Here is a 22,468-nt window from a genome sequence, read left to right on the forward strand (position 1 = left end):
TTTTCATTATAAAAGTAATTAGAGAGAGAGAGAGAGAGAGAGAAAACAAAATAAGAATGAGACGAATTATGGAATTGTCGACTAACAATTATCTAATTAAACGGGTCCGCAATGGACGGCTACAAATTAACCGCCGTTTACTGTTTACGCTTTACAGAAAAGGTAAGGGGAGAAATTTGAATGTGGTTAGGGAGATATCGAATCCAAAAGGGATAATGATCTATAATTCATGCACTGATTTGACATTAGTCTAGCTAGTCTTATAGTAAATTATTAAGACATTGCACAATAGTCTTTTTCATATATGTTTTTGTTAATATTGATTATATGCATTTAACCCTTATCAACTACAAAAAGTACTTTGTCCTATATATAATATCGTACATTTCAAAATTCAATCCTCATTGTTATGATGGTAGTTGGTGGCCACACTATGATCCTATGCATGTTAATAACAATTATTACATGCAAGTATGCAACCTTATCATACCAAATAAAAAGTATGCAATCTTAAATTAAATCAATCAAATGGTTGAAGAATGTATATGAATTTTGATAATAATAATGAATACATATCTTACTTCTTTGTCAATCTATATGACACAGATTAAGAAAATTAAACACTCATCTCATATACAAGGCAAAAATGTAAAATTTGTGGTAGATGTTAGAGATGTCATTCTAATTACGAGTGATGATGTAATCGGTCAACAAAATGTAAATTCTAATCCAGAACTGAGTCGTGTTTGATTAAAGAAACCCGACTTTTTAAAAAGCCGGAGTTGATAAAACTCCTTAGAGAAAAGGTTAGGTAAGCCAGAGAGAACCAAATATCAGATGAAGTTATTAACACACAAAAGTAGAATGAAAATCAATAAACCCTTTATACCTAACATGTCATTTAAACGAGTTGAATAGAGTAAGAATCATTAATCCCTTTATACCTAACATGTTAATTAAACAGAGTCGTAAATAGATATAGAGAAACAAATTTTATATAGTGGTTGCCAAAAGCCCCCACAAGATACAATGCTTCGTATCTGAAACTTAGTTTTATCCAAATTCATTAAAATCAAACAATAAGAAGTTACTCCCTTGCTAGACATTGTCACCAATCTATGGTACCAAAAAATATAAAGCAGACAACACTGACCCAATGTCCTACATATCAAATACATATACTAAAGGCACTAAGATAACACTGTTCCGTTCCATACTCCACATTTGATAGGTGATTCTTATCTTTTCTTTCTCCATTTAAGCAAAATAAAAACGTATACAACCATAGGACATGAAAACTTCTAGGTAATGTGAGTGAGTAAGAGAGAGATAAGAACCAGTTACTTTTATTAGCTGGCTAAAGCCTAAAAACAACATGAAGATATGAGAAAAAGGGAAAGAAGAAAGAAAATAAAAGCATCAAAAGCACCAAGCACTATATCACAATGTCTTTCCAACTTCCAAGGATGTTTTGTTAAACAAAAGCTTGTATATATCAGCCCACTGGGGTTTGACGATATTACTAGTCTATATGCAACGTGATCACTGAATCAAGGAGATCAAGGAAACCAAGAAATTCATCCATCTAAAAAAACAACAAACTTTGCTTTCTCCTTTCGAGTTTTTGGGCTTATAACTAAGAATCCAGATTCAATAGGTAATAAATACCTTTAAAGTAAAGTGTACCTTTTGTGGGAGAACTATAATTTACTTTGATCCTGGGAGTTCTCTAAGGCTCTCGATTGTGGTTTTCTTCTTTGTTTCCATATCGACTTTATCCAAGTCTGCTATGGTCGCAAGATAACCATAAAGGACTCTCTTTTTCTCACCCGTCCTAGCATCAACCTCGACAAGACTATGGTTTTTCTCATCATCTTTGCCTGGAGTGAATGGTGGTAATCCGAACCAACTCTTACGTCCACGGTTCATCTTCTCAAAGTATTCGGCCATTCTCATAGCTTGCCTGAGCCCTGAATCGTCTCCTGCAAATCTGAAGAGGGTAATTCCCAAATGACCGTCTCTTCCATACAGTGACTTTGATTTCCCACCGGTGAGTTTTAGTTCTGTAAATACAGATAGACATCAAAACGAAGGAAGGCAATATGTTTCATCGAATAGGCCAATAACTAGATACTAGTATGTGCACACAATTCATTAGCTTATTCACATTGCACACTTTGGAACCTACTGTGACACAGCAGAAGTTCTGAAACTGGAAGCATTCCTAAAGAAAAGGGCAGGGAAAATGGTAACCCAACAAAGTTCTGTTGAAGAAGCTTGTATACTTCTTAGACCACCATTTACTAGATTCTGATATTGGGAGGAAGTGAAAGAAAATTCACACCAGAGTTGGACATTATTCTACGGCAAGTAATAACATTTTCCAATTCATAGAACCACAGAGAAACATAGGAGAGAAATGGGCAGGGATCTAAGGAAAGTGAAGGATGTACCTGAGAAGGAATGTCAAATGATACTAAAATTTTGTTAGGTGCATGACTCTTACTTAAGAAAACCTATCCGGGAATCCTTCTAGTGTTGTCAAAACACAGAGAGGGATTTGGATCTTCTGAAAGATCAAGGAAATGATTATTGTGGCACAGAGTTAGGATAACAAAGAGATGCCACATCATTAAGACTACGGCAGTCATCTCTAAGGCTCTGAATCTAAGTCTAATTGAGGGAGATAAACTACTTTTACGTAAAATAAGGGGGGAAAAAAGTGAAGAGAATCCTAAGGTGCGGATTAACCAATGCAAGATTCATGAACTTTGCCAGATGGTGCTGCTCCGGTATGTAAACGCAAGAAATAGGAATGAAAGGCCGCATGTTATACCTCTGATTCTGTTATCCATTCTTTTGCTTCCAAGACCTTCCATGCGCCCATCTTTACCCTTCCCTGTACTGGTATTGTGAACAATTATATGAGGTGGCCAAATAATCAACTGGTCTTGATTGATTGCTGCCACTTCGGCTGGTAGATTCTGGTATGCCTTTGAATTATCAGGAGCCTTTGAGAAATTCCATCCCATTAAAACACAGAGAGCTTTGTGAAGGCCTAAGTGATGCACGCGTGAGCTGGCATCATCATAATAGTATGTATGCATAACCAAACCATGTGTATCCTGGACGTCTTTAGGAGACCTGTGTTTTAGCATAAGTCGAATTGGAAACACTCATTCAGATTCACCGCAAAAAGTACAGTAGTCTGAGGTTTAAAACTCAGAAAAATCAGAACCATGCAGTTAATACCCTTCAATGTGGAATAAGATAATAATAAACGTAAGCTACAAACTAGGGTCATAATTGATGCTAGGAAAACATATAACATAGGAATAACACATAAACCTCCGCGCAATTATGAGGAGTACATTATAACATAGTAGAAGGTTGAAGAACGTTAAGGTTACAATTAAAGGATTTAGAGAACTTTACAGTAAGCTTTTACATCCAAAGAAGCGTATTCAGTTAAAACGAAAGAGCATTCAAAATAGGTGATTTGCTACTAAAAAGTCTACTAATCTAGCACCCTTGACACTGATTGGAATGACCATCTAAGCGACCATTCATTCATCATTTCAAACTAATTGACAACCTCCATCTAGTTATCAAGCTAGAAAAAAATTAGATGGAAGTGTGTACAATTACAAAGAAATGTTGAAACTTATGTTAAGAATATGAACTCGGTCAACTTGAGATGCTGGATTCATGGAGAAATCTCCAAGAATCACAAGCAAGGGCAATAAGGAAGAGTAAAAAATGCCCAGCAGACGCTGAATACCAGATACATGGAGCAAAGACTTTGTTATGTGACCATGAGTAAGCAAATTAAAACGCAACTGAAAATTGCTCAACTCAGATTCCAAGTTGGCTTACTACTGATAAAAGGACGCTGATTTAAGGGTCATTACCACTAATAAGAAAGAACTGTATCATGATTACAAAAACTCAAAAGCAACTATATATCTGATTTCAAAATATAAATAATCCTGAGTAGAAAAAACAGTAATGCGGGTGACCAATAAAAAAAATAGCATAGACATCAGCACCCTTTTAAACAGCTGCAAAAAAAGTACCATTATACTGTACTATGTATTAAAAAATAAGGCTCCAAAAGGCGAGGACTAATAACTTGAGTCGATAAATATCCAAAAAAAAATGAATATGAACAAAGATTAAAACAAATGAGATGCAACATTAGTTCCAGAAAAAAGAATCAACTAGAACAAAATAGAATTTAAGCCTAGTGCCTACAGGCTGCAGTAAGAAAACCCGCAACCTTTTTCTGCTTTAAAGCGAGTAAAAGAGCAGTAGGTACAAAGAAGATGAGAACTAAGTTAAGCAGTCAAAGTAAAATAGCTAACTTAAATCATCTACGAGGCTTTTCGGTAGGGAATGAACCCAAAATCAACGTGTTGTTAAATACATCTTAAACAAGGAACAAGATTGGGAAGCAAACAACGATAAGCTAATGTACACATTTTGCTAACATCACAACTACTAATGCATGTCAAGATAAGTGCAATATCGTGAACAAATTAACATACTAAACAAACAGAAGTAACAAAAGTATTCCAGGTTTTTAGTGTTCTCTCTTACTTTCTTCATGTTCATTTAGCCATCTAAGACACAGTTGACCAATTAAAGCAACCATCAAGAACAAGGTAATAAGAGTCTCCAACACAAGAAAACCGCACCTAATCAAAAAACAAAGACAGGAAACAGATTGAAACCTATCAAACCTGCCGCAGACGAGACACTGAAGCGGCCCTGTACTCCCGTTCTCCAAGTAGTTCTTCTTCTCTGAAGGGTCCTCATAAATCCGCTTAACATAACCCAAAAAAGATTTCTTTAGCGCAACCTGATCAACCTGGAGATAGTTAAGCGCCTGACCTCCATTCTCATGTCTACTTGACCCTATCCGCATATGCTTAGCTGCTCTGGCATCTTCTCCAACATCCCTCGTGAACGGACTACTCGTCCTCGCCATTAGTGATTGATCATTAGGATTCCCATAATGCATAAACTGATGTCTTTGTCTCAGCATTTCACCTCTTTCGTCCCTCTCCCTCCTGTCAATTTCTTCTTCACCTGGAAATTTCCGTTTCATCGACCCCTCCGGCCGATCCCATAGCTGCCGCTGATCTCTGAACTCTTCCGGATGAAAAGGAGGGAATCGGCTAAATTCCGGTCCCATAAATCTATTAGCAGCCGGATCAGCAAGTCGGCTTTGGGAAGGAGGAAAATCACGGTAATTAGGCGGAAGCGCGAAGTAGGATCGGACACTGCCGTCAACGAGAACGATGGTACGCCGCTCCAGCATGTGGAACCCATAAGTCGGCGCAGGAGGAGCACCGAGCGCCGCCGACGAATCTGGGAAAGCAAATTGCGACGCGGGGAAAGCGGAGCCAGGAGCGGGACGTGAAGATGGTCCTGCTGGATTTGGGTGATTCGGATAGGATTGGCTCGGCGTCGGAGCTAGCTTAGGAGAAGGATTCGGCTTCGGAAGTTTATTATCGGCGACTTTCTGGCCACCAGTCATCGGCTTGTTACTGTTATTGTTGTTGTTGATGTTATTTTTGCTGCTTCCGCCATCGTTGTTGCTCGATGCCCAACGAGATTTACGGTCATGCGAAGAAGACGCAGCAGCAGCGGTGGGAGTGGAGGATGCCGGAGGCTTGTTCGTCGACGACTTGGCGTTGTTGCCTCCGACCATCCTTAATGGCCGTGAAGAGGTTTCGATCTTCGTAATTCAACGATTCGCTTAGGATGAAATCTGATCTTCGATGGAAGAATCGTAAAGCTAAAGGTTTCAAAAATTCGAGGATTTATTTAGGGTTGTGTTTCTGTGAATTTCTGAAACCGTGATTGGCTCAATCATTAGAGCGCGAGGAAGACGGAACTATCCTTTAGAGTCACGAAACGGCGTCGTTATATCAATAGGAAAAAAAAACGTTGTCGTTTAAATAAAAACAGTACATTGACTTTTCTCTACCAAATTACAGAGTCCCCTTCAAGTTGCAGCTAAGTTTCTGAGTTGATACATGATTTTCAAACGCAGAGATACAAAACGCTCTTCATTGACAGATGGATCCATCGACTATCCAAAATGTGTGATCTTCACTCTATTCACTTTTTGCTCTTCACGCTTCTGCAAACGAACAGAGTCAATATCCAACAGGACATTTGGCAACATAAGCTAGTTGATGATGGCTCGTGAACGAGTGAATCCGTGAGCTGTCTTGCTGCTCAGCTCTCAGGACCGTGACAAGACTCCTTTTGAACTGCAAAATCGACGCAAAACAATCACACTTCAAATGCGTTTTCTTATAATAATACATTATTCACATCAAACAATAATCTCTCAGCAAGACAACAAAGATGCATCCACAGGATCCACAAAGTGTATATGCTTTTAAACTGAAATATGAATTGATAACTCGTCTTCTATTGACATAAAAATATTTTCTCATTTTCTGTGGTAGAATCATATTCTAAATAATTATTATCCTTTGCTTAGTCTATGTCTAAAAATGTGGAGGAGGATAAGTCAAACCTTGGTATCGACCCTCCACGGCGAGGATCATTCTCTGTTGCTTGTCGTAGAGCCCTGGCAAAGGCCTTGAAGGTCGCCTCTATTATGTGATGAGAGTTTTCACCAGCAAGCTATTGTAACAAAAGATTGTCAAGAGAATGTTGCCAAGCAGATTGTAGAAATTTTCTTTTTGGTTTCAGAAGATTGAGATCACAATACCTGCCGGATGTGAAGTGTCATACCGGAAGTATTCACCAACGACTGGAAAAAGTGCTCCACCAACTACAATTAGCAGAAGTACGATGATTAGCACATAAACAACGAATAGCACATATAAACTAAAAAGAGGAAAACTCGAGGAAAGAAGAACCTGAGTGTCGTAAGTTCCAACTCTCTGGGTTGGAATCTCCAAGTTGTAACCAAGATATGGTCTACCAGACAAGTCCTGCATGCAATAGGTTTTTGTTTCATTATAAGCAGTAAGCAAATTTGGGGAACTATACAGTAATGAGAGAAAAAAACACAGATTCAACCAAAAGTTTCACACTTTTTTTTTACCAGGGAAACATGTATAAGCGCTTCATCTAGAGGAGCTGTGAAGTCACCAAACCGGTTAATCCCTTTACGCTCACCAAGGGCCTTTAACAGAGCCTAGAGAAGAAACAAATACCCAGAGATTACTTTACAGCACAGCTTCCCTAGGAGAAAACAACATACCATTTGCTCAAAGGCGTAAGACGGTAAGTAACACTTACTGTTCCAATGGCAAGAGCTATATCTTCATTCGTGTGATGGTCATCGATGTGAACATCACCAGTAGCTCTTACGTGCACATCAAACAAGCCATGTGAAGCAAGTTGCTAACCAAGGAAAGACAAGAAAATGAAACACAAACATTACTCAACATTTCTAATAATGAATCGAACAAGTTCCTTTCATTGAAACGGCCGTGCTAAGCTATCTTTCAAGGGGATTTTATATCAGAAAAAGCAGAAAGTTTAACAAATCAAAACCGCAATAAATCCAAGGAAAAACGGGCAAAAAACACGTACATCTAACATATGGTCAAGGAAAGGAATTCCAGTAGAACTATCAGCAACTCCATTGCCATCCAAATTTATCTTCACTGACACATTCGTCTCCTTTGTTACTCTCTTCACTTCTCCAATTCGAGCTAAAGAGACGATTTTGAGTGAGAAAAAACAAAACTTGACCAATAGGAGTATCAATGAAGAAACGAGCTTTTCATCTCAAGCCATATCTAGTCCCGAAACTGACCTGATTCGATAGAGGAATTAGAAGAATTAACCCGAGAAACATTCTCGCTGGGAGCAGAAGCGCAGGAGAGAGATTTGCGAGGCTGAGATTGAGATTCCATCCGCAAAAACCGGGGGAGCGAAGAAGAAACGATCGACGTTCTCCGAGGAAGCAGACCCATAAACCCGATATTGGGTTTCACAAGCTGAGCGGAGGATTGACCAAACATGGCGGACGCAGAAGACAGCTCCATTTATCGGCAGCGGAAGGAAGAAGAAGGAGAAGGAAGACCCACAGGGAAAACCGAACAAGAGAGAGCAGACAACTGTGTGTATGCTAAACGACGACGCTTCCGCTCTCCTTGAGCCAAATCAGAAGAAAATCAGAGTCTATATTAATTAATGGAACCGGTACATTAGAACCGATAATTCGTGTGGCGCGTAGAACAGCACAATTACAAAAACTTATAAAACAATTGAAACCAATTCGGTTTAACAACTGAAAAAAAAAAGTTGAAAACTTTGTATAACCCAATCCAGAAGTTAAACCAGACTAACTAGGTGAATATCCACACATATTTGCAGATTTTTTTCTTCAACTATTTTAAATTTATATTTTTTTTTTCTTTGAATAACCAATGCTATTGGAGATAGTTTCTCAACATGTATTATTATTCCAAACAGTATATTTAATGCTGCCTAAAGTAAAAAATTTCAACTCTTTAATAAGAATTTCAGGGTGTTTTGCTCCAATGGTAAAATCTCAAATCCACTCTTAAAAAAACTTATAAATTACATTATAGTTTTCAATACAAATAATAATTAAAAACAATGATAAAAATTTCATATATACATAGAAAATATACATTAAACAAATATTACATGAAATACTAAGTAAAAGATTTAAAAATACATATAAATAATCTCATAGTAGATAATAGAGTTTTAATTATTAATCAGTATCCGCTCTGATTGGATATCCAATCCGGTAAATTCTGAAACAAATATCGGTGTAGTTTGGATACACATGATAATAGAAAATTTTGAAAACAAATATCCAATATCCTTTTGTTAAGTGTTTACTTATTTTTGATAATATTTATTTATTTTTTAAAATTAACTTTATAAACTTTTTGAATGATTTTTAATTGCTATTTTTTATCTTTTGCTATGATGATTATATATTTTAGTTATTTGTGGTATTTTTTTAGAATCTATATATTTATTTGTATAGTGATTTGCTTACGTGTCGTGCTCACAGCGAGTTTCACCGTTTTTTTGCTTACGTGTCAGCTCCACAATCAGTTTCGGCCGCAAAAAGATCGTTTAGCCCTATTTTCCAATGACGTGTTATTTTTTTATTTTGTTTTTTATCTGATGACGTGTCCAAAAAAAAACTTAAAACAAACCGGTCTAAATTATTATGGTTAATGATTAATTTCGTACTCAATCAAACCGCTTTTAAAATTAGTTTAATTAGAGAAAAAAACCCAAAAACGTTTTTTTAAAAAAATTAGAAATTTACCATTTAATGTCTTCGAAATAAACAAGAAATCTAACTTAAAATAAACTTGTCTAAATTATTATGGTTTAATGCATAATTCTGTAGTCAATCAAACCGTTTTTAAAATTTTATAAACCGAAATTTAGAAACAATATTAACAAAAACGTTTTAAAAAAAAACACAACAAAACGTTTAAAAAACACAAAAAATGGAATATATATCTCTTAGTAATTACCATTTTTTTGTTTCCAAAATTTAGAAAAAATCTAATAAAAATGTTTTAAAAAAAACAAAAAATGAAATCTATTTAAAAAATAATAGAATGTCATTTAAAAAAAACTAAAATTTAACAAAAAATCTAACAAAAAAGTTAATATATATATATATATATAGTTCTAACTAATAGAATGTCGTTTAAAAAAAATCATCTCTAACTAATGGAATATCGCTAATGTTTATAGGGTTTTCGATTTCTTATGATTTAGTATAAATATCAACTAATTTCTCTAATTGTCCCACAACTTTTTAAATTGTCTAATCTCTTCTTTCTTCTTCATTTTTACTAAAAACTCATGGAGTCATCAGGTAAACATGTACTAATGTTTTTCTAAACAAGTATTAACATATACTATAACCTATATAAATAATGTACATATCGTTCTATTTTTGTAGCTGTTAACAATCACTTTTCAAATTTAATAAAACAGAAAATTTAATAAAATATTAAAATGTAAAGAAATCTAACAAATAAAATAAATGAATCCAAACTAATATTAATTTTTTAAACATATACTATATAACCTTATATAAGTCATATACATATCGTTCTATTTTTGTAGTTGTTAACAACCATTTTTCAAATTTAATAAAACGGAAAATTTAATAAAATATTAAAATGTAAGGAAATTTAATAAATAGAACAAATAAATCCAAACTAATATTAAATTTTTAAACAATCAAATTGATAAATATATTAATCCGCGCAAGGCGGGGGAATATTCACTAGTTTTCAAAAATTTAAGATGTTTTTTTAAATCAACAAAACTGGATATCAGAATTCGATATCCGTAAATATTCAGAGTTTATAAAATTACTTATTAGCGTTTATAAAATCTTTTATAAAAATTTATAAGATTACATATAAAAATTTAAAAAATTACATATAATTGTATATATGAGAACCACTCTTAAGATTATAAAAAAAAGAAACTTATTCATGACTGAGGCACTCTTTTTACCACATTATTAATATTATAATAAAAATTTGAAATTTTGTACACTTTATGTCTTCATTTAATTTCATTTTCATGTTTATTGTTGTGTAACTTTAAATTTGTGTTTAAGTTTTTCAATGTAATGTTATTTTTATGTGAAATTAATTTTGAATACTGTATAATATTTGTTCTATATTAATAATTTAATTTTAATTTTAGTCAATTTAGAATTTTAGATGATATAGTTGATAGATAATTATATATATATGAAATATTTGGTTATATAGACTAAAAAGAAAGTAGAAAAAAAATAATAAAACTATTTTTATGAAGTACAAAACTACAAGGATTAAAAAGATATGAAAAAATGTGTTTTTGAAGTTTTGAATAGTAAAACCTCAAATTTCAGATGTCACTATACAAAACTCCAAATTTAAGGGTATATAAAACTACAAGATTGTTTAAGATATTTATAAGAATAAATATAAAGGTTTATGGGATTAGTTATTTATAAGATTACTTATAAGCGTTTATAACATTTTATTTATAAGATGCACCAAAACACTAATTTGATCAATTCATCTCCAACCATGCACCAAAACACCAAATTTGGTGTTGATTCTTCTCCATTAATGCACCAAATCTAACATCAAAATTTTTTTTATTTGGTGTTTTGTGAATAGTGTTGCAAAAAATTTGGTGTAACACTATTCGCAACACCAAACATTAAAATATATTTTTTTTATTTTCTCATATAATTATATTATTATTTATTAGTTAATTAAATTATATTGGTTTAGGAGTGTAGGATCCATTCTTGTAATTTATATTTGCACAAAATATCGTTATTAATATATAAATAGATTAAGATTAAAAATACATAGTAAAGTTTAATTAAATATGTCAACATAAAATTACTGAATTAAAATAAATAAAAAACATTAAAAAAAAACAAAATACAACAAGATAATTTTAAAGACATAATATAACCTTAAACAATATTCTAATAGTCTGGATTACTATTTCCGCTAAGATAATAATAGCATGGGTACAATCTTGTAGGTCACTTGGTGATATGTGGTCTTCTCTTTGATTTTGTTCTCTTGGATATGGTGTCTCCTTAAATTTGTTCTCTTTGAATTGGATCTCCTTGATATTGGAATTCTCAATATTGAGATTCACGATATTGGCTTCGAGAACTTTCTCCATGCTCTCTATATTGGTTAGATGGCAGTCCTCTACTCAGAATTTCCGCTCTTTGACTTTTAATATGTGCACGCTCATTGAATTTCTGCTCTTTGATGTTCAAAATAATTATTATCTTATAATGGTTTAGAAGATTAATTATAAGGGTTTATAAAAATAATATGTGTATATATGTATATATCACTGATTCCAGCTTCTTTACTTATATTTTTAATATCTTTTATAGATTTATTACTTGTTATATTATTTTTCTTTTCTGTTTTGTATTTTCTATATTTTTATAATTTGTTATCTTTTCAATTGTTTGTTGATTGTTGTTTTTGGTATTGTGGTTTTTTTCTTTTTATTTTCTATTCTTTAGGTACTTGAAACTTGCTTAACCTATTGTTTCCATTTTTATCTCATATTTTTTTTTATTTTTTTGCATTGAGAATAAATTACATTTATTAGTTCGAAAATGAAGAATAAATCACAAAAAATTAAATGGTAAGATGAACTTAAAATCTGAAAATTTTTTTTATTCATATGTTTATGATGTTTTAAATTAAATTAAAATTTAATTTACGTTATACTTATAATATTTTAAATTAAAAATTAAATTTGATTTAAGCTATGCTCATGATTTAATGTTTGTAACATGTTAAAGTTAAATTAAATAGTTTATAGAAATTAATCATTGGGACAGATTTTAATTAGAGTTTACTTATATTTTAAATTTTTAAGTTCAACTTTCTATATCTCTTATCATTTCTTTTATATTTTTTTTTGATGATTCTAGCTATATAATAATCTTTTCTATTTTTTTTACTATTTTTATTGAAATCTCGATGAAACTATCATTTTTTCACTTTTTGCAATTTACTATTTTCATGTTTTGTTATCACATATTTTTCATTGATTATATCTATGTTATTCATGCTTCCATAAAATTTATATTTATTTGGTACTTTATTTTTTTTATGTCATGTTTTTTTTTTAATTTTGATAATTTATTATTTTTTAATTATTTTTGAATGTACTTTTGTGTCTAGTGATTTTCTAGCTCATATGTTTTTTTTTTTAAAAAAGAATATGTTCTTCAGTTTTTATAAATATTTTTAAGCTATTATTTTTATTGTTAGTTTTATTACTTATTTTTTGTGAATATAAATTATTTTTGTTAGTTTAAAAATGATAAGTATATCACATGGTAAAAAAATATTATTTTTTATTTATACATATATGACGTTTAAATTAAATTTGAATTTAATTTATATTAGTTTTATAATTTATTTTTTTACCATGATAAAAATAGATTAAATGGTTGTTTATATATATATAATATTTTAAAAATGCGTTAATAATAAGAATAAATGTTAATTTTTTGTTAGCTTTTAAATGTTGAGTTGTAGAGAGCCTTTTTTTATTTTTTATATATTAGATTAGATTGATATCCTGCAGTTTGTAGACACCTATTTCTTTACAAAGTTTGGTGGATCTCCATAGATCCTAAACCCACATAATTAGTTTTTAGCTTTGATACAGTTTATAATTGTCACAATCTAAATTTAGTTTCTGGTTAATCAGGTAACAAGTCGACTGAAGTTAGAGCACCTCCATCAGAGGTTTATGGCACAAAAACATATAAATTTGAATTAAAAAATAAATAAAAAATGGCTCAAAAGTTAACAACCGATTGTTAGCTAACATACCCAAGTGTAGAGTTGTTAGGCGACGTGGTCACTTCTGATTGGCCAGATTTTATTTTATTTTAATTTTTTTTATTTAAATCAAAACTCTAATTTAAAAAAAAAACATTCTTAAAATATTCTTAACAACCCAAATGAGGAGTTTAGTGCTGGAGATGCTCTTATATAACAAAAGTTAACAATGTTGCAAGTTTAATTGTTGACCAAATAAAGAAGAAAAAGTTTTTTATCTTTCTAAAGAAAATTTTTAAAATGCTGCAAAGTAAAAATAACTATATAATTAGACATTTACAAATTTCATATATCAACGGCGTCGACGGGAAGCGAGATCGCCCTACAAAGAAGAGGCGGCGAAGCTGAAGTTCCGATCTCAAATCTCTCCCCAAACGCCGTCGTAACAGAGATCTCCGTCGGTTTCTCAAAGATCGTTTGATCTCTAACTCTCGTAAGCTGAATCCTATGCCTTGCCTTAAGCCATCTCAACTCTCTCCTGATCTCATTCTCCGACCACCATTCACCTTTCACCTTCCTCCTCCTCCTCGGATTCAAACTCAAACTCACCTGTTCTTCTCCGTCGTCAGAACGAGAATCTCTCAGACCCCAAATATCCGCGTAATGAATCCCATTACCACCTTCTCCAGAGACAACAACATCGCCTCCGTGTTGCTCTTGTCCTTCCACTTGGTAACTAATCTCCTCGAACCTACCGTGAACTGAAGAACAGCTCCTGTCTTCAGAACAATCGAACTGATGATGAGATTTGTCTCCGGAGATTTCACTGTTCGATGATACAGTCTCTTGTATGTAACCATTCGAAGCACAATCCCCACAGAATCCTCCATTGTTGTTATTGTTGTTCACGTTTGAGTCACTTTCTGTAACGTTGTGATCAATTTTCCAATCAGGGACCAATGCAGCAATCTCCGCATCGATCATCTCTGCGATTTTCGTTACATCTTGATTCGTTATGTCGAGCTCAGAGACCATCTCAGAGGCTACACTCCACGCTGTATCGATCGCGGTTTCAAACGGGAAGTAAATGTTCCTTATCCGTCCTGTATACACATCAAAGTCGAAAGCTTTCTCTGTTTTGATCTTGGAACTATCAAAAAGAATGAAACTTTTTTTCTCGAAACAGAGGAATAGTAGAAGAATTTACCTTCTGCATCAGAGATTCTGAGCCTCAAGAATATCCCATCATTGCCGCTTCTCTTCCCTTTGATCGAAATGTCGACATGGTCTAACTCTTCATCACCAGCATCTTTAGCGAAAAGATCGATCTCGCATATCTGTGGCTCAAACTGATCATGAGGGTCAATCAGAGGTTGTCTAAGGAACACACCAGTTTCATCATAACCATTGTAGTAATCAGTTGGTCTCATATCAAATCCATCGACATCAACTTCCAAGAAAGGGTCTTGTAGAAGCTCCAAAGCCGTGAGCCTACACGTTACAGTAGCTAAACACTTCCCAACAAACTCTCGAACCTCAGGGTCCTTCACTAAGTAGAAAGCTTCAGGCTTTTTCCCCTGAGAATGTTCAAAAAATCAAAGACATGACTTTCAAGTTTGGCTTCAAAACAGCATACAAATGTCGATATACAAAGATCTCATTTTTACCGAGGTAACTTTCTTGTAGATTTGTGCAGGGTGAGTACACTCGCTATAAGGATAATCAAATGTGACGATCTCCAACACACACATTCCAAAAGCATACACATCAACCAACTCGTTGTATTCCTCATCATACACTTCTGGAGCCATGAACTCAGGGGTCCCTTTAAACACACAAAACATAAGGAGGTAGGTCCACAAAGTGTTTCAAGACATTCATTATTAAGCCAAATAAAGTTTAAAAAGTTTCAAAATTTAATCATGTGAAGCGTTGAATTACCAACACAACGAACTGCATGTGATTTGCGAAGAATCGCAGCGAGTCCAAGGTCCCCGATCTTGACTTCACCTTGGTTTCCATTGATGAAGATGTTGTCACATTTGAGATCTCTATGGATTATTGGAGGAGAACAGCTATGAAGATAGATAAGCCCTTTCAGAATCTGTTTACACCATTGCTTCACTGCTTTAATATTCACTCTTCTATGTCTCAACCTGTACCTACAAAGTTACAAAATCAAAAAAGTCAAAAAAAAAAAAAAAACTGAACTTTGAAGTACACATTTCAGATTTTGGATAAAGAACTAACAAAGACATAATTTTTGAGGGAAAAGAGTAAAGGGAGGAGAGAGGATTGCTTACTGTCTGAGAGTACCGGAGGTGAAGAGCTCAGTGACAAAATTGATTGCCAAATTGTTAGTATCAACCCAAGAAGTGTAGAATTTCATAATGTTTTGATGATTCAAGGTCTTAAGCAGATGAATCTCTCTGAAGAATTTCTCCAGTTCCTCAGGGTTCCTCGTGAAATTCCGAAGCTTTACTTGGTTCCATGCCACTTCTATCCCTTCGTACTCATCAAACGCTCTGTACCTGAAAATTGTTTTTAGCCAAAACCGAAGAACAGTGTTTCAGTAACCAAATCGTCCGTTAAATATATTATTAATTAGACAATAAAAAAAATGATTTGTTTTCTAAGTTGTGACTTTACAAGAGAACGTTTTCGGACGAAAAGAAAAAGTGTATTCGAAAGAAAGACAAAGAGAGAAGATGAATGTGATTACACTGTCTTCGAAGCACCTTTGCCAAGTATTTCATCGTACTGCCCAAACCAAACCAAATCAAAAACAAACAAAAAATCTTAAAAATCGAATCTTTACTATCAAAGGACGAACATTTTAAATTCATAAGAATCATACTCTTCCATATCTTCCAGAAGGATCAATTTCAACAAACTCAGAGCAATCTTCTACGAAGCTTTCTTCTCCGTTCATGGCTCTCTCTCTTCTTTTTTTTGTTCTTTCTTCTGCAACTTAATTTGGTTTTTTTTTTCTGGGTAATATCTATTCTTTGAACGAGAGAGATATTGGAATTTGTGGAGAAGGTAGAAGACGAAAAAGATTAAATTTTTAAAGGAGAATATAAGGAAACAAGTGGTTTTTTCTTTAGATGCCCACCTAGTGACAATAGCAGAGACAACAGATTAGGCTTCTCACCCAATCACCCTTTTACCAACACCATGTGTCGGGTTTAGATTTTACAAAACCGGTTTCAATTTTCGGTTTAACCAACCTATAAGTACTAAAATCGTACTGTTTTAGAATTAGATGAAAACGGCATTCAACTAACATTAGTACGCAACCATACAAAAATCGTCAACTCCAAATATTCGGACCAATTTTGTTTTTTCTTGGTTAACTAATATTTGTGGAATTTAAAGGCTTGTTTGACAAATTGACAATGGACAGATTTATACAGCTTGTGGAGGTGTGAACAAAGAATTTTAGACCACATACATTGATACATAAGCATTTGCGTTTTCATAAAGCTGGTGACTGGTTGGATAAGCTAAATTCCAAGAACCGGGTTATTGCAAAAGTAAAGAACCGGTACAGAGATAACCGAAGGAAATGCCAAAACCAACAACAACAAAATCGTTGGTTTATCGACACTTGGGTTTGTGTAAAGGTTTTTGTCGTATAGTGAAGCAAGTTCATGTCACGGGTTTGTGAGAAAGGGAAAGAGAAGCACATGGGAGTAAGTCACGGCAACACAGAGAAGTGAGTCTCTTTTTTGGTGATGGTGTTGTTGTTAAGACATTAACACACATTTGGACCAATTATAATCCATACTTTTTGTATTATCTTTAATTTACACATTCACGTAAAAATTATCTTTTTCTATGTGTTAAGGTTAATATGAAAACGAATACCAACAGATAACACGTAGTGTCAATCAAGAAAGATATAAACATTTTCTTTAGCTGAGAAAAAGACAAGAAACATTGCGAGTTTTAAAATTTGTAATCATTTAAGATATGAAAACCAGATGGATTAAAAGCTTACCAAGTATATATACATATGAATTATTAATTGTTGCTTGTACATTGTTTTAGGTTTTAAGACGACGATGTCGTAGTCTTCATAATTATTGATAGTTGAATTGTCTTTTATATATTTGTTAATATACCAGTTGTAGTCAAGATTAGGTACGGGTACATCTCTAGCGGAGAAAACACATGTATACTAGTAAGTCAAGTAAAATGTTATATAGACAGATTCTGGACGATTTCCACCTAATAAGACGCGTGATTTTTTTTTTTTTTTGCATAAAAAAATTTCGTTGTTCTTATATCTCTGTTGGGATCATTGCATTTTTGAAGGCTAAGACAAATGGTGTTCTCTTGTTGAACATCTTTGGTATTTCTTGATTGGACAAACCGAAATATCATTGTCTGTTACGAGTAATAAGCCAACGTTGCGGATACTTGTTTCTCCACAAGAAGTGTAAGAGTATTATTCTCTCGGTTTTGGCTGTAAGACTTTCCCTCCACCATTTTTGATGATGTACTCAGTGTCCACTAACACGAAAGGATAATTGCCTTCTTGTTGCATGGCCTTGCCAACAATGTCAGGTCACCATTTTAGGCCTATTCATTTTGGAAATTGGAATGGGAATCGCAAGAAAGAAATAACAACAGATAATTCAGATATTAAAAAATGTTACTGAAAGTATTTATTGATATTAAAAAAAAAAAACTAAAATGAAAATTTGGGTAACAGAATTGGTTCGAGAAATTCGGATAGTTTACCTCTTAAACTTTCAATACTTCGAATCAACTTTGAGACAAGTATTTAGATAGTTAGAGAAATTTTGAATTAATTTTTGATATTTTTATTCTTTTTTGAAGTTTTAATTTTTTAAAAATAATAATTGGGGAATCTCATCTTATTTCCGTTTCCATTCTGTATCTACTTGAATAAAATAAATAGTCTCCAAAAGAAAATTATTTGAACAGGATCATAAATGGGATGGAAAATTTAGAATGTGTGTGGGTCGGGATGAGAACACATTGCGAAATGGACAGGCCTACTCCATTTTATGAAGGTACACTTCAAACTGATTTGATTTCACCTTTTCGAGTGGCACGAGATGTCAGCAAAAGCGTTGGCATATATCGCATTGTTGTACGAAGTATAATGCATATCTGAGCTGAGTGAATGGATTTTTTAAAAATATATATATATATCAGAAACTATGTGAAATTAATATATGGTTAAGCATTGTATATTTTGGAAGTTTTTTATGTTTCGGGATATATGGTTAATTCTCGATTTTGAGGTCGACTAACATCTAAATAATTTTATAATTTCCAAGAATTGTAACTTGACGGTTTAAGACATGGTTAACGCTATAGTTACTGGTTTTGAAATTTATTAAATTTTTTTTTAGAATTTGTTGGCTATCGCTTGTAAACTAAAGTTTAGAAATGTTTAACTACGGACATTAGGACTCTAATTGATTATTTGTGGCTGGCGATAGAATAACTAGGACAAAATCAACTATCAAGGGCTAGGATTAAGCATGCATGGGAGTGGATTAGGTGCCTAATTGTATGTTAGTGTTATTGTTAGTCAATTGTTAATGCACTTAGAACCTAAGTTAAACCAAAACACACACCTTTCTTGTTCTCCTCATTACCGTAAACTCCCTTCTCTCTCTGAACTCGGGTATACTTACTCTCCTCCTTGTCTCTTCTTGTCGAAATAACCTTCAACAATTTGCACCGTGCGCAGTCGCCTTATAACTCATGTAGATGAATTCATGACTCTCTGATCATATGGGAGGAAGAAGATGGGGCCAAGAACTCTCGGACTTTCTTTGAAGTTTACCAAAAATCGCCATTTCCATTTTTTTTGTTTTGAATAAAATCCAGCTGAATTAAGGTACTGTCGGCGGCGTAGCTATGCAAATCTTAACTGTAAATTAGCGCATCATCCCCAACACCGACTAATTATGGAGGTCCGGAAAGACTATATGAATATCCTAGTGGTCAAATATATTAAATATTATAATTCTGCTTCCATGGAAAGTTGATCTCTGGCCTAGATCAATAGGGCAATTCTCACCAAAGAAGGGAATCACTCCACTCCTACCATTTAGTTGCTATTTCCAATTTACTATCAAATAAAATTTATTAATGAAGTCATCTTCTTAAGTTCCTCTCCCCTTCTAGATAATTAATCTGAAGTTGTTAACATGCATGCATAGAGATCTGATTTTAGGTGAAAAATGGTTTGATGCTCTCAGAATCTTCAAATCCTTCGGTCTACGGCCAGTCAACTCCGTTGACTATTTTCAAGTGAGTCTTCGATCAACCAAACTCCCGTGATTACAAGTTCCTAACTATAATGTTTGTAGTGCTTCATCTTTTAGCTTTCCGTCAAATGTTTACTATTTACCATTAAATATTAATTCATTTTTTTTTATATTGCATTAGTTTTTTTTTAAATTTCTTAAATAAGTCTGGAAGAAAATTGTTTTTATGGGTGTGTATAAATGAATTTTTGGTCATCAACAATATTGTATATAATATATTTCAAACAGATTTTTTTTTAGACAAACTCTGAATAAAAAAGAAGAAAATATCTACAATAGTGTGTTAGGAAAAAAAAGACCTATCTGATTTTCTAAATTGTTTTAGAAAAGAATAGGGATTGAACCTAAGTTGTTGACTATCTAAATTAAGAACAACCAACTTTTACCGACAATGATAATATAAAAAAAAAGTGAAAATTTCAAACTGTTTATAGTTCTAAACTTTTTTGTAGATGTCGAAACATATCTATTTCCTATTTTATAACTGCATATTCATTTCATATTGAATTTAAAAAGTTTATCTTTATTTTTCTATGGACTCATATCTTCTCGCATTTTCCTTTTTGAAGATCTAGCCAGATCTTGGTCTACATTTAGGAAGAAGATCAACTAGCTGTCGACAGTTTAATCGACTTAATTTTACTTTCTATATATAAAAGAGGTTTTCTAATTGTAGATATTAATTAGGAAATTTTTTAAAACACGTTTTAGAGAAGATAAATAATATTTAAAATGTTCCACTGGCAACTTAAATTTCAATCTCTTCTAACGACTATCTTGGTGTTACTGTTATACTACCTTTTTTTTTGTCGGCAACGCACCTCAATATAATATTGACTGTACTGTTATAACTTTGGGAACTTTCTTTTATTCAATGACAGTTCTTATTTAGAAACCATTCATTATAAAGAAACAAATTTTCACTTGCTGAGGCTTTATTTTGTACATTATGTTTTCAAATTTCCATAACATGTTTGGTATTATTTTTTTCAAAGTTTTTGTAGAATCGCATTATGTTAACTAATCCTCATCGATCTAAAATACATGGAAACCTGAAATCTGCCAACCAAAGCATGCCCGTTTATATATAGTGCTCACCATAAGTAAGTCTCACTTAAATTTAATCGTTATTGTCACATAATTAGTTACATAGACATATTCAATTTTTATCTCTTATATAAAACAATCTCTCTTCAGTCGATTTTTTTCCGTTGCGTTGTTTTTAATAAAAGATAAAAACTGATCTTAGCTCAAACCGTAGAAACATTTTGGTCTTTAGAATGAATGTTTTGATGTAATCCACACCTTGGACATTTAATGCGGCGGCCTTGTACCAGAAGATTTGTCTGATTTCATTTGGTTATACACTAAACAAACAAAACAAAATCGAATGTCGAAATCATCCCATTCTTTTTTTTTGGGTCCTAGTTCAGCTGATGAATAAATGACTAAGAATCGCAAAATGTTTGCCAACAAAAAAAAAACACAAAATGTAATCAAATACAATTTTCCAAATTCCAACTAACATCAAACCCAACCCAACCGACACAAGCCAAGACAATTCACCTTCTATTCACTCTCCTTTCCCCATCAACCTTTATCTTTTTATGTCTACCAATTATAGTAAACATATGGTACATCCTTACTTGCTTTTTTGCTACGCAGACATATCATATATATCATATTTTCATATACACATTCATGTTCATATCTAATTATTTTTCCTAATAATGCAATCTACATACCGATATTTACGTATATACGAATTTTATGGGAAAGAAAAGCTCAGTGTATTCATATTATCTATGTACAAGTGAGAAGAGAACATATATATGAATCATGTCCTTAACAAGTTTCTTCTTCGTTTCTGTCCTTGGGCATGAACATTTGATATTGAACCCTCCGAACCAAAAAGAGAGTAATGCAACAATAATGAAATGGAGTTTTTACTGTTTTTGTTGCAAAGTGTGTGGATGAGACTCCACGAGTATAGACCACAAAACATGCACATCTTCGTATGGACATGACTTCACGTCCTCGTATAATATGTATATTCCTCTTCCTGCGCATTTTCAATTTATTCTAATTAACATAATGAAAAGTGCACTCACACAGATATAGAAATATGATCATATTCCAAACAAAACTCATTTTCATAGTAAAGATCATATGACTCATAAAACCAAGAAAAAAAAAGGAAAACTATATGATACAGTCGGTCATCATATATATAGACACATGCATATAGATGTGGATATATACATAATGCTGGAAAACAGATATAGAATGTGTAGAGAGAGAGAGATATATAGAGAGAGAGCATACTCTTCTTTTGAGCAGAATTGACGCGAAACCATAGCTTTTTCAAGGGAGAGAAGAAGGAATTGAGCCACCCCATTTCTCTCATACAGTGCCTGAGGCTCTTGCAAATATGACAAATTAATTACACTATCTTTATATAGAGATATAAATAGATATATGTATATAGAAACATATATGGACCCAAATCAAGAAACCAACCAATCACAGTGCTCCACCTTGGATAATGAAGAATGAAGGTAGCCACATCAACGTGTTTGATATGTTCCTTTTTTAAGTATGGCCCAAGCCACCATCTCCATCTTTCTTTCCTTTCTTTTTTTTCTTTTTTCTTTTTCTTTTTATTTCACCATACAAGGTTTATTATTATTAAATAAGTTTTCACAATACTTTTAACCGTGACACATGGATCCCATCTTGATAAAATGTAGTAGTTTATTAGATTTCCGTCTCATGAGTTTTGATCAAGTATAACGC

At 33.0% G+C, this 22,468-nt stretch overlaps 4 protein-coding genes across 5 annotated transcripts; all 4 read right to left on the bottom strand.

Moving 5' to 3' along the window:
* Nucleotides 1-1,565: 1,565 nt before the first annotated feature.
* LOC18023189 lies at nt 1,566-5,860 on the bottom strand. Of its 2 annotated transcripts, none has more exons than XM_006406102.2 (3): nt 4,734-5,860; nt 2,837-3,144; nt 1,566-2,063 (listed from the first exon to the last, which is right to left on the bottom strand). In XM_006406102.2, the coding sequence occupies exons 1-3, from the start codon at nt 5,714-5,716 to the stop codon at nt 1,708-1,710; spliced, it is 1,647 nt and encodes a 548-aa protein (XP_006406165.1). In that variant the 5' UTR covers nt 5,717-5,860; the 3' UTR covers nt 1,566-1,707. The 2 variants fall into 2 exon arrangements, with proteins under 2 accessions (XP_006406165.1, XP_006406164.1); XM_006406101.2 differs by having other exon boundaries at nt 4,743-5,858.
* Nucleotides 5,861-5,944: 84 nt separating this feature from the next.
* On the bottom strand, nt 5,945-8,155 carry LOC18023190 (imidazoleglycerol-phosphate dehydratase 1, chloroplastic). The gene is made up of 8 exons (XM_006406103.2): nt 7,814-8,155; nt 7,588-7,709; nt 7,291-7,395; nt 7,094-7,186; nt 6,906-6,980; nt 6,755-6,817; nt 6,557-6,666; nt 5,945-6,284 (listed from the first exon to the last, which is right to left on the bottom strand). Exons 1-8 carry the CDS (start codon nt 8,043-8,045, stop codon nt 6,257-6,259), a joined length of 828 nt encoding a protein of 275 aa, XP_006406166.1. The 5' UTR covers nt 8,046-8,155; the 3' UTR covers nt 5,945-6,256.
* A 5,389-nt stretch (nt 8,156-13,544) lies between these two features.
* Nucleotides 13,545-16,385, bottom strand: LOC18023191 (serine/threonine-protein kinase WNK2). The gene is made up of 7 exons (XM_006406104.2): nt 16,213-16,385; nt 16,078-16,115; nt 15,659-15,886; nt 15,297-15,517; nt 15,023-15,180; nt 14,563-14,932; nt 13,545-14,458 (listed from the first exon to the last, which is right to left on the bottom strand). Exons 1-7 carry the CDS (start codon nt 16,285-16,287, stop codon nt 13,701-13,703), a joined length of 1,848 nt encoding a protein of 615 aa, XP_006406167.1. The 5' UTR covers nt 16,288-16,385; the 3' UTR covers nt 13,545-13,700.
* A 5,065-nt stretch (nt 16,386-21,450) lies between these two features.
* On the bottom strand, nt 21,451-21,715 carry LOC112089026. The gene is given in 2 exon segments (XM_024159990.1): nt 21,451-21,594; nt 21,597-21,715. Coding segments are annotated over 2 exon segments (210 nt in total). The 5' UTR covers nt 21,684-21,715; the 3' UTR covers nt 21,451-21,471.
* Between the last annotated feature and the right edge of the window lie 753 nt (nt 21,716-22,468).

The sequence above is a fragment of the Eutrema salsugineum genome, unplaced genomic scaffold, assembly GCF_000478725.1.
Source record: "Eutrema salsugineum unplaced genomic scaffold, Eutsalg1_0 scaffold_13, whole genome shotgun sequence".
Lineage (NCBI taxonomy): Eukaryota > Viridiplantae > Streptophyta > Magnoliopsida > Brassicales > Brassicaceae > Eutrema > Eutrema salsugineum.

Bases quoted from the DNA above. Each gene is read 5' to 3' on its own strand.
- LOC18023191 (XM_006406104.2), bottom strand. From the start codon at position 16,287: ATGAACGGAGAAGAAAGCTTCGTAGAAGATTGCTCTGAGTTTGTTGAA. The intron at 15,887-16,077 runs GTAATCACATTC...AACAATTTTCAG, and splicing joins AAAGGTGCTTCGAAGACAGT to GTACAGAGCGTTTGATGAGT. The intron at 15,518-15,658 runs GTAAGCAATCCT...GTAACTTTGTAG, and splicing joins ACCTCCGGTACTCTCAGACA to GTACAGGTTGAGACATAGAA.
- LOC18023189 (XM_006406102.2), bottom strand. From the start codon at position 5,716: ATGGTCGGAGGCAACAACGCCAAGTCGTCGACGAACAAGCCTCCGGCA. The intron at 3,145-4,733 runs GTTTCAATCTGT...GCTAAAACACAG, and splicing joins GTCTGCGGCAGGTTTGATAG to GTCTCCTAAAGACGTCCAGG. The intron at 2,064-2,836 runs GTATAACATGCG...CTGTATTTACAG, and splicing joins AATGGATAACAGAATCAGAG to AACTAAAACTCACCGGTGGG.
- LOC18023190 (XM_006406103.2), bottom strand. From the start codon at position 8,045: ATGGAGCTGTCTTCTGCGTCCGCCATGTTTGGTCAATCCTCCGCTCAG. The intron at 7,710-7,813 runs GTCAGTTTCGGG...TCGTCTCTTTAG, and splicing joins TAATTCCTCTATCGAATCAG to CTCGAATTGGAGAAGTGAAG. The intron at 6,818-6,905 runs GTTCTTCTTTCC...TGCTAATTGTAG, and splicing joins TTGGAACTTACGACACTCAG to TTGGTGGAGCACTTTTTCCA.